This window comes from Lipophrys pholis, assembly GCF_963383615.2.
Source record: "Lipophrys pholis genome assembly, chromosome: 11".
Taxonomy (NCBI): domain Eukaryota; kingdom Metazoa; phylum Chordata; class Actinopteri; order Blenniiformes; family Blenniidae; genus Lipophrys; species Lipophrys pholis.
In genome coordinates this window covers 9,378,628-9,390,281 of record NC_137631.1, presented here as the reverse complement: position 1 = coordinate 9,390,281, position 11,654 = coordinate 9,378,628, and the positions used below count along the sequence as shown (strand labels likewise).

The 11,654-nt window shown below is 42.7% G+C and overlaps 1 protein-coding gene across 3 annotated transcripts; it reads left to right on the top strand.

Annotated features, from left to right (window-relative positions):
- The first annotated feature begins 586 nt into the window (after positions 1-586).
- Positions 587-10,785, top strand: nr2c1 (nuclear receptor subfamily 2, group C, member 1). 3 transcript variants are annotated; one of them, XM_080475269.1, is made up of 14 exons: positions 587-880; positions 2,995-3,133; positions 4,505-4,738; positions 4,893-4,971; positions 5,061-5,240; positions 5,320-5,470; positions 6,107-6,203; positions 6,455-6,639; positions 6,939-7,092; positions 7,190-7,311; positions 9,203-9,345; positions 9,570-9,707; positions 9,788-9,893; positions 10,001-10,785. In XM_080475269.1, exons 2-14 carry the CDS (start codon positions 3,062-3,064, stop codon positions 10,170-10,172), a joined length of 1,833 nt encoding a protein of 610 aa, XP_080331395.1. In that variant the 5' UTR covers positions 587-880; positions 2,995-3,061; the 3' UTR covers positions 10,173-10,785. The 3 variants fall into 3 exon arrangements, with proteins under 3 accessions (XP_080331395.1, XP_080331396.1, XP_080331397.1); XM_080475270.1 differs by having other exon boundaries at positions 600-713; XM_080475271.1 differs by having other exon boundaries at positions 773-902.
- The last annotated feature ends 869 nt before the right edge of the window (positions 10,786-11,654 follow it).

Below are 11,654 nucleotides of genomic sequence, written 5' to 3'. Positions count from 1 at the left end.
GGAATCAAAATTACAGAATACAAAATAGAGAATACAAACAAAATATGTCACTCACAATAGAATGCAAATAAGAAAATAGAGAATATAGACAAGAAAGAAATGCAACAAGAAAATCTATGATAAAATAGGAGTTGAAAACGGAAATATGCAATCTATCCCTGAACAATACAGTGTAAATTCAGAATAGTTGCAATTGGATATAACATGGACATGAAATGTGTATAAAACCTCAATGAGGTCAGAGGAACACTTGAAGCAGTTTCACTGCTGTGAAACTAAAGCATGTCTCAATATTTAATGCATAATTATTAGGATTAAGCAGTGTTGTGCTTCCATTCAATCTTTTTCAATGTATAATTTGAATGTATTCTCATTTGTAGTCCATTCATTGTGCAACATTTCATTCCAGAGGAACTGGATCTAAACTACATATTCATGATAAAACATCAAGCACTGCGTGATCTGTTTGATACTTGCACAGATTTATCAAATTTACTGAAAAACGCGAAATAAATACCACATTTCCACTTATTTTAATACAAATAATACAAAGGCGCGGGTTGCGCTCGAACCCACGTCACTGCGCGTGCGCAGCTGTCATTTTATTGATGAAAAAGGTCACGAACTCTGACCCTCCCATCAACTGCAGCAAACACTTAAAATATTAATTTATTGAAGACAATACGTTATCAGACACGGCAGCTCCTGGAGAGGTAAGGGGTTTCCCCCGGCGTGGGTACGCTGGAGGTCCGCGGTGAGCCGCCAGTTCGCCGGCAGAGGAGGGAGTGTTCATCAGGGCTGCAGCAAGGAAGCTGCCGTTAGCCATCTGCTAGCACACAGCTAACTCAGCTCCGGAGCTCGCAGCAAATCTCTAGGCTTGGCAAGTATCCAGAAATACCGGCGTGAGTGCGTTGACTCGGGTAGTGTTTTATCTGCGTACCTCCGCTCAGTGTTCCGCACAGTGATGTTGCGATCTGGGATGCTAGTTAGCATCGGTATTAGCTAACGGCTAATAGCTGTCACGCTAGCAATGCTACCTTGGTTCCGCAAAGAAAGCCCGTGTTTCTGTAAATGTCCGCGAGCCATTAGCGCGGTGTGGTGTCCGCTCAAACGGTGTCCCGTCCGGCTGCAGACCGACGTTGAGGTCCCGTACCAGAAACGGAGACAGTTCAAGCTCGGTTGTAAAGACCGGAGTGGCGCCGATCACCCTGCGGTCGGGCATCCTGGGCCTTGAACCCTAGCACGCTTTAACCCTTCAATGTTGACCTTTCACCCACAGGAAAAGAAATACCTTTATCTTCCGTATCGATTTTAAAAAGCTGGCTGTCTGGAGCGCGATTGTGCTCAGACTTTGTCTGTGCCTCACATTTGTTATCAAATCGCGGACAGGTTTAGCGGTATTTTTTCAAGCAGGCCACCATTAGTGCAGTTTCGAGCTAGCTTCTGCCGGGTTGGTTAGCACAGGCCACAATCTAATTTTAGTTACTGACATGATATGTAGAGGATCAGATGTTTTCCTTCTGGTTGAGGACAGAGGATATCAAAACAGATGTTGACTCGTCGGTTCTTCGCTTCGTATTAGTGTGTCGAAGAGCAGTATAAGGATGTTATTAGATCGTGAGGGAATGTAATGTAATTACGTTGTAAAAGTTGAATTAGCGTCTGGTGATCGTACTAATGTTTCGCTCTTATAGCTGCTTGACATTTTGTATGAAACGTGACAAACCAGGCGGGTGAATTGATGTATTTAACGGTAAAGCTGCGGAAATCCCACACAAAGGAAAAAGATGAGAGCCTGAATACCAGATCATGATGTTGTCTTTTATCGTATATTTTGCTGATGCGCTGAACTACTTAATTGCATAATGTAGCCAGTGCTCTGATGGACATGTTCCCACGAGGAGTTGCAATGATTTTATTCTCACAATGAGTGAAAATTTGCAGGGTGGTCCGTCATTTGGATATGATCGATCATTGTGGGCCTCCTCTGATCCTTATTTCCATCCAAGCACTGCGGATGATTACTGCCCCCCCCCCCCCCCCCCTTTTTTAAATAACTTAAAATGTATAAACTGCATAATAAAATAGGTCAATTTATGCCACTTTGTTGTTGTGTTTCTCTGCTGAATGTTGTTGTGACTGCTGCACATATAACACACTTGGAGCAGTCACAGAGTAATGTACAGCAACATAAGATATAAATATGTGATTTGATAGAAGTCTTCACTAAATAATTCTACAAATGTGTCCTGTATGTCTTTCATTGCTTTAGTTGAGAGAGTGAGTAATAAGTGAGAGTCTGAATCTGTTATTGCTGCAGTGGGAGTTTGTGCTGCCTTCTTGAGTTCAGTAGAATGTACTCCATGTTCTGGACGTGTGTGGTGTTTGCTCACTTGATAATTGCCTGTTGAAAGATGTCTGGAGGTTATAAGAGAGCCGCTGTACCTATGAATTTCCCTCCTGTCTTAAATTAAGATCTGCATTTTCACCTGAAAAGTTGAATTGCCAATTCTTCTGTAAACACCAAATACTCTGAGCCCCATGGAATCTGAGTACACGTACATGTATATGCTCTCGTCTTGTATGATCGTAGCACTCTGGTCTCCGGCTTGGAACAAGTAGCGTCTCAGCAGTATTAATTGTGTTGCTTAATTCATGATAATATCTGAGAAGAACACTATCTCATGGATCCCTTTTCATATGTTTGAGATCAAGTAATTAGTTTCTGATCATCAAAGATGCATTAATCGGAACTCGGTGTGTTAGTAGCTTTGTTTAATGCATGCACGGCAGACATCCCAGGAATATTATGAAAAATACATCTCAATGAAAGCACTGTGTATAGTGATAAACTAGTTATTGTAGCCACAATTGGGTCATTGATGGGACAGAATGTATTCAGGTTCAAAAAGCAAGACATACAATTTTAACTAATGTTTTTATCATCCAGGATTAGTTTTAATCCATCATTAAATAACTGGTTTCATCCTACAGGTGTGTGTGCCTGTCTGATGGGGTGCTGATGTGACGCGCAGTGGAAGGAGGTGAAATCGGTACCAGAATGGATGGACAGACTCAAAGGATTCAGCTTTTGTCAACAGATAACAGCATGGCTTTAGGACACCGAATCCAGGTAAAGTAAAATCATCTCCATCACCAAAACCCTGCCACCCCCATTTATTTGTGTGGGAATAAGCCAGGGCTGCACATTTATATTCCAAATATAATGTCAGCATATGTGATATACAGATCAGATTGTATGTTTAAGTGCACTGTGCATTCCTGCTTTGCTTGTTTGTCCAATCATTTGGTGCCTTATTGCTCCAGATACCTGCCCAGTGTGGAGAAAGCTTAGAAAGAGACAAGCGAGTAAAGTCTGCAACGAAACAACTCTTGTGTAATCTCGGCCGTGTGTTTTAGCCAGAGTGCCTCAGCTGGCTGGTTTGGCTGAAGCTTCACTTTGTGCAAAGGGGTTTGAACCACACAGGAAGTTCCCTCACAAAAAGCACCCTCAATCAATCAGGTTTTAAAATGAAAATAGCTGCTGTTTATCAGTGGATCATATTTCTCCTCATTTAAAGTCCCTTTATCTGTTAGCACTGATTTTTGGAAATAGAAAGACAATACCATCATCTGCTTCAGTGTTAATTTATCACAACTCACCTTTCAATTGCAATACCTAAAATTATGAACCTTTGGCTACGCCCCCCCCCCCCCCCTCCCCCGGTTAATGTCGCTTTCTCAGTCAAGCTGTCGCAGCTGGCAGTGTGTTTACGTGGCAGCTGTCGGTGTCGAAACCACAACTTTTGGAGCCAGCGTGAAATTTTTTTGTCGGGGAGCCATAGGCAAGGTCGGCATTATTTAGTGGAGGGATATGTATAAAGATTTAATCTGAAATTAAAGGAACATACCTAAAGTGTTCAACAGGGAAGCTCGGTGGCTAGCTTGAGGAAGCTCATCTCTGCTACTGTTCTGTAATTGATATTGTATGGCAAGATTGTTAAAATTATACAAGACATTGCTTTGCTTTAAACAAATGTAGACATTGCTGATTATAGTTGTCGCATTGAGTTTGTGCTGCGCACAGCTTAGTCCACAGGAGACAATCGTCCATGGTTTCTTGGGTTTTGGAAATGGGATGAAGTAAACCCTGTTATCAGGATACCTCGTATCGCTGTTGCATGTGCCCCTGGCAAGTTGTTTCACCATTTTTGCGTCTTAAAGGATAATGGTTCACTGTGGAGTTTCATGTTGAGAATGTCCAAGTCTGCTTTTACGGATAATTGGTTGTTGAATGCTATTGGTTTGTTTGTCTTCAGGTGTTCAGAGGGGTGTCCCTTACCCTAAATCAGAACTTTGAATTGGAAAAGCAGCCTAAAAAATGATTGGTTTACTTGCTTACTTCACGTGGTGCCACTGTAGAATAAACATGTTTGCACAATTTGCATGCAAGTTTAAGTTTTTCTTCATGTTTGTTTCTAAATGGTTAACTCTCCTCTAAAAGATTGTAACTGATCAGCAAACTGGGCAGAAGATTCAGATCGTCACAGCACTGGAGCCGTCCTCTCCCGGAAAGCAACAGTTCATCTTGGCCAACGCCGACTATTCCCCTGGTGGGAAGGTGATTCTGGCCAAGCAGGAAGGCTCCCCCAACAAGGTCATCCTCGCCGCTCCAGACGGCTCCGGGGTCAACCAGCTGCTATTTGCCTCCCCAGAACTGGCCGGGCAGCAGATTCAGGTAGCGCCTGAAGACATTGGTGACTTCTTCCCCCTCATTCTGATAAACAAATTACCGAAAGGTCTTATGACTGACGCATGAACATGTTTAGTCAGATGAGACTTATTGCTGTTTGCAATATTAAATTACACTATTGTGTCCGGTTGTTTTTCAGTTTGTGACCGAGAGCTCAGACCAGTCTATTATCAAGCCCGTGGTGGAGTACTGCGTCGTCTGTGGCGACAAAGCCTCAGGTATGTATTTAAACGTCCATTTAACAACAGCATGTTTTGCAGCGACACACATTTGCGGATCTTACTCTGTTTTGTCGGTCCTCTCTCAGGCCGTCATTACGGAGCCGTGAGCTGCGAGGGCTGTAAGGGTTTCTTCAAGCGCAGCATCAGGAAGAATCTGGTGTACACGTGCAGGGGCTCCGGAGAATGTGCCATCAACAAACTGCATAGAAACCGCTGCCAGTACTGCCGGCTGCAGCGGTGCATTGCGCTGGGCATGAAGCAGGACTGTAAGAGACCGTTACTCTGCGCTGCAATGGAGTATGAGGAGTCGCTGCATTAAGAGCTAAGATTTGTTTTGTCCCGTAGCTGTACAGTGCGAGCGGAAACCTGTTGAGGTGAACACCAGGGAGAAGTCTGTAAACTGTGCAGCTTCCACTGAAAAGATCTACATTCGTAAGAACCTGTGCAGCCCTCTGGCTGCCACTCCCACCTTCGTGTCCGACAAGGAAACTGCACGGTACGTGCTGCTTGGAATGAGCCGATGTTGCACAGATTTCTATCTGTACAGTCAAATACAACGCTGTAATCGAATTTGATAATGTATACGCTGGCAAGCTACTCAATCTCCTTCAAGGAGCCACATTATTCCTCTGTGAAATGTTGAATGTGCATCCACATCACAACATCAGAGGTGGTAATCATCAGCTGCCTCCACAAAATGAATCCGCTTCGTGATGTAATTTAGAGAAGAACAACTTGTTCTGCACGCTGAGATCCAGAACAACAAGACCGGACCTGGGCGGATGTCTGGCAGCTCCCGAGTTCATCACCAAATCATCTGAAATATAAAAAATTGAAAAACAGAGTATTTTTTATTTGATTTTCCCATTTAAGTTTCACTCATTAAATGACGCGTCTATGAATTTGCTTTACACCAACTAAATCAGTCTTTCTTACACATTTGTATTTAAAGTAAAATGTTTCACTTCACACTTAAGAGGAAGTAAAAACAGTGACTCAGTTTCAGTATTTGCTCTTGGTGCTTTATAATAAAGAAGAAGCTCTAATTATCGGCATCTACTGAAAACTATGATACTATATATCATTTTGTGGTGTGCAAAGCAATAAAATGTGAAATGTAAAATATCTTCAGGTCTACAAGTTTGCTGGAGTCCAGCATGTTGCTCAACATCCAACAACCTTTCTCCAAGCTGGAAAACACCATTTTAATTCCAGCGTCGCCTGACAAGGTAACACTGATCTTCGGCTCGCTTTACATGATAACTATTGACTAGAAGCTGCATTTGTCGACTTTCATTTCAGAAATGTTTCATCGCACTTGGATATGCTAACAAAAAAAAACACTGAAGTTTGCATGCCAGACCACTAGTTGGTGCCGAGTTTCTGTAATGAACCTGCACACGAATGTGAGCGATGGTTTAGTAAACGCGGCACACACAAAAAAAACATCCTTTTGATAAACACCGTCGTCCCTCCGCAGGACGACCCGTCTCAAGGTGACCTCGGCACGCTGGCCAACGTCGTGACCTCTCTCGCCCACCTCAACAAAACCAGGGAGCTGAGCGACAGCAGCAACGACCTGATGGGAGTGGAAACGCTAAGCAACGGCGACAGCTCAATGACCGACATCCAGGGGGACGAGCAAACTGCAACTGATATCACGAGGTGAGCCACCTGTCGGAACGAATCAAGAAGCTCTGATATTGACCAGCAGTCGTCTTTTGAATATGTGGAGCTCCACAGAAGCTGGAGATGGAAACCCAGGGGCTGTTTTTTCATGACGCTTTAATAGAATTTCCTGGGGGGCCATGTGGTTTCAGAAAGCCTTAATCAGGCCGGCCTACAGTCAATCAAAAGTATATTTTCTTCCTGCGTCTCTGAAGAGCACTGCTGTGCTTTGAGTTGCATCCCGCATTTCTATTTTTGGTGATCTCTTTGAACAGAAACCTTTTGTGTGTCCACAGAGCTTTCGACACCCTGGCTAAAGTGCTCCACCCGGGCGATGGCTCTGCCGCAGATTCTTTGGAGGCCACGATGCAGCTGATGTCAGGGGACCAGTCGGGCCCTGTAGTGGAGCTGGAGGGGTCTCTCCTCTCTGACAGCCATATCCCTTTCAAGGTAAGTGCAAACCTCAGCTGATTTGATCCACTGCCGCTCAGCTCTGGGATCAACACTTAATGTGTCTGTTTGATTTACAATCTTTCTCTCGTTGCAGCTTATGATGCCTTTGCCTGTGCCAGAGTACCTCAATGTCAACTACATCTGTGAGTCGGCGTCCCGGCTACTTTTCCTCTCTATGCACTGGGCCCGCTCCATCCCTGCCTTTCAGTCTCTGGGGTAAGCCTCCGTCACACCGCTTTCATCTGTCCGAACCTTCGACTTAACATCCTGTTTAATAACACAAAGTTCTCAAGTAAAAATGCGAAACTTTCGTTGGATTTTGGGGGTCCGCCATAGTTTTAGGCATTAGTCATTTTGACTGTCATTTTTTGGAAAAGACGCTGAAAAAATAGCAGACGCGTTTCTCAAAGCCGTCTAAAATATGTGTATAATGGCCATCACGATATGTCACCATCTGATTTTGCTTAAATTCATCTTGTTTTGCCAAAATATAGCGAATTATTGGATCGAGTAAACAATTCGTGACTGACTTCCGGTTTGTATTACACCCAGTATCGAGCAACGTGATTGGTCAATTAATACCACGTGGTATGTACGTTTTGAAAGGCAGCCTCTGATTGGTTCATAATCCTCTGACTCATCATGACACGTTCAAATGCCGGGGCAGAGCCGAGGAATTTGAATGAATTTTCTTTCCAAGATGCTGAGGAATTATATCGGCAGAATGTCTATGGACCTCTGATCAATCTAATTTTTCATTTCCAAAATGTTGACACGTTTGGATAACGGCACATTATTCATGCTTTTCATTGAAGAATAAAATATTATTTGCTGGGAAAATGCTGATTTTGATTTAAGTATTGACAAGCATGCTTGTTCCATCACCAATTTATGTGTGACTGACATACCGAGGCCTGGCGACCGAGCTATAGAAGGCCAGCAGGTAACAAATAAGCATCTAATATTCAATTAAAAACTAATTAATAAGAGGATAATAGAAACTATTTCAGCGTTCAAAGTTTACCGGTGCTCAGTTTAGGGTGCAGATAGAAGCAGTGTGTCAACTGCAAGGGACATAAACAAGTACATTTTAGTGAAGTTTGGAGTGAGGTGAGTCAGGTACAGGTCCAAGTGAAAATCATCACCAATGAAAAGAAGCTATTACCTATAAAGAAAAAAGACAACTTTTTAACAAAGCAAGAAGGTATATTGGATGCATCAGCAAAAATGTCAAGAAGAAATGGAAATATATTACTTTTTAGAAGCAAAATCTACATGTCACAATGTAGTATTTAGTAGTCCAGAATGCATTACAATGCACCATTTAAGGTCTATCTCTGTAATCAATTTATATATATATATATATATATATATATATATATATATATACACCCCCCCCCCCCAAATTTAAAATTTTAAAATAAACAACAAAAAAACAATTTTGGACACCCAGACTTTTCAGATGGACACCCAAAACACAGATTTCTGCCTAAAACCATGGTGTCCGTGTACACGACAGCGGTGCTCGGACCCACTGAAATTGCAACTTTTCCAAAACATTCCGTCTCCATGGAAACGGAGGAAAGCCCAACTTTCTGAAATGCTGCTACTGCTCATGCACACCACAGTCACGATGAATAGTTCTTCTTTCCATGAGCGAGTAGATTGAGAACAACGTTTCCTCCAGAGTGTCATGACTCTCAGTCCATATTGGCCTTGGTAGTTTTATAGCAGTCATACTCCGTTGTCTGTCCATAAGAATGTCTGTGTACTCACCATTGTTTATAGGATATTGTTCCCTGCATGTGTGTGTGTGTGGTTTCATTACATAAACAAAGAACATCACCCACTAGTGGCTCAGCATGGAAACTACATATTATTCAGCATTTTAGCCGTCTGTGTAAACGGACATTGTTTTCAAAATTTTGTCTTTTAAATGAGAAACTTTTCTCCAACGAAAGCGCAACAAATATTCGTCTTCACTTGAAATGTTGTTTAAACGGGGTCTAAATGATATTTGAGTGTGTTTTTCCCAGACAAATTAGCACTCTCCTCTGACTGCATTTCTCTGTAGTAAACTCTCCATGAATCCTGTTTTATTTTACAGTGGGCAGGACAATGACATCAACTTGATGAAAGCCTGCTGGAATGAACTTTTTGCCCTGGGTCTGGCACAGTGTTCCAACATTATGAATGTTGGTACCATCCTTAGTGCCATCATCAGCCATCTGCAGACCAGCCTGCAGGAAGGTAAGAGGGCTCTGCTGTTGGCTGCTTGACAGCGCTAAAACTCCAGTGCAGCTTCACAAGGAGGAAAGACATTGAAGTCATTTGGGCCTGAAGTATATTGTAATAAAGGGAGATTTCAAATCTGCTGTGTTCGTTTTAATGGTACAATTCCACTTGAATTGGCTGAAAACTCCCCTCCTTTTCCATTTCGGTCTCATCCTAACACTCTTTAATGTCTCCGACAGACAAGCTGTCCCCAGAGAGAGTTAAGCTGGTAATGGAACACATCTGGAGGATGCAGGAATTCTGCAACAGCATGTCCAAGCTGTCCCCAGACTCGTATGAATATGCCTACCTCAAAGCTATCGTTCTTTTTAGTCCCGGTGAGTAGAGTGCGAAACTTTCTGCATGCCTTTCTCCGTGAGCAGCTTTAGCTTGATACTGTTGTCTTTGTGTTTGCCAGATCATCCGGGCATCGATAACACCCCACAGATTGAGAGGTTTCAGGAGAAAGCCTACATGGAGCTGCAGGACTACGTAACCAGGACCTACCCAGAAGATTGCTATCGGTTTGTAATTTCCCATGTTCCTGTTATGTATTGTACACGCGCATCAGAATTTCTCATCAGTGTTTCATGTCTGATTTGATGCCTCCTTTCCCCCTCATTACTCCCAGGTTATCCAAGCTGTTACTGCGTCTTCCCGCCCTCAGGCTGATAAGTGCAGCTGTCACAGAGGAGCTGTTTTTCGCCGGGCTCATTGGCAACGTGCAGATTGACAGCATCATCCCATACATCCTCAAAATGGAGTCCACTGATTATAATAGCCAGACGGTCTCCGGTGTCTGACACCCTGTGCTATTAGTTTCAGCAACGTTGGACTGTGGAAACCCGACAGCCAGCCATTCACAATGCTCAGCAGAGCGGCTACTGAATGCTCGTAACAACCTTTTATTTATGACTCGGCGTCCTGTGTGGATGATCATGACTCTTACCTCGCTCCTAAAGGGGACCCCTTCGTAAGCAGTCGGTAGAGCCGGTCCTCAAAGAGGACGAATGGAATCAAACTCCAGTGGCATAAAGAACCTTTCCATTATCTGCCCGGTCAGACTCGCCCCCTCCAAACCTTGAAAGTGGACTGAGCTTTGTAATGTATATATTATTTTATGCTTCACAATCATCTCCCCTCCCCCTACAGCTCTTGTTTATACTTCAGACAATTAATAATGTTTGTTTGTCGCAGCTTTCCCACATGAACATGATTGTTTTTTACTCCTCGAAGGTTTGACATCATGCGAATTTGAAGTATTTGTGTATAGATTTGTATATAGACGGCACCAAGAAGGCTACAAAGGCATCGCTTGGGAATTCTTGAATGAATTTTTTTTGGAGACATTATTGGCCATGGAAATGGTGATCGTGTCAGGTCATTTAAAATAAAAAAAAATCTTGAAGTCTTTGTACCTGCTTGGTCATGCTTTTATTGACGGTTCTACTGGCAATCCCCAAGTTAAACTTAAACTTACCCCCCCCCCCCCCCCCCCCCCCCCCCGAGAGATTTTTCTAGGGTTATTCTGAATTTAGTACCACACTGTTTACCTTCATAATGTTTTATTTGTTCTTAATACATTTGTTATATGACAGTCAGACATCTGTAATGTTGCTGTCAAGAACATTAAGTCGGTTCAGGATTTACAAGAAACATTAGTCTCATGAAACTTTGATCATTAAGACAGAATCTTTGGCCTCAGCTAATATTCACACGGTGAGCAGAAAGCAGAGAGACAACAGTTTCATTTGTATTTGTTTCCCTGTTCAGGGAATTAGTGCTGCAGCGAAGTATTAAACATTAGGAAAACTCACATGCATACAAAAACATACATTTAAAAATCCAAGAAGGAGGGATGATACAGTGAACTGAAACAACAGAAGCATCAGTGACGTGCAGTCAGGGTATGCAGGGCCTACCCAGGGCTGAATGAAAACTTAATTTTGATTATGTTTTGATTATAATCTAATTGTTTATTTTTCAATTTCCGGTAGCTTACAGTACCTATAGGTTTACTATATGTTACTACGTTAACATTGATGACCCGGCCTCCTGATGCTCACCAATAGCTTTAACAAGCAGGATTGGGTGTTTTGTAAGTTCTTGCCAAACAGAAACTATGAGCACATCTTTCACTTTTAATCGAAATGAAAGTAATCCAAGTATCTCCAGTTTTCAGCAACTGCACTTTATTGTCAAGAAGTCATTCGTAACTGTGAGTTTTAAATTGGAGTATTTGCATTCTTTATGCTTATCATGTCGACCTTTGACCTTTGGCCCTC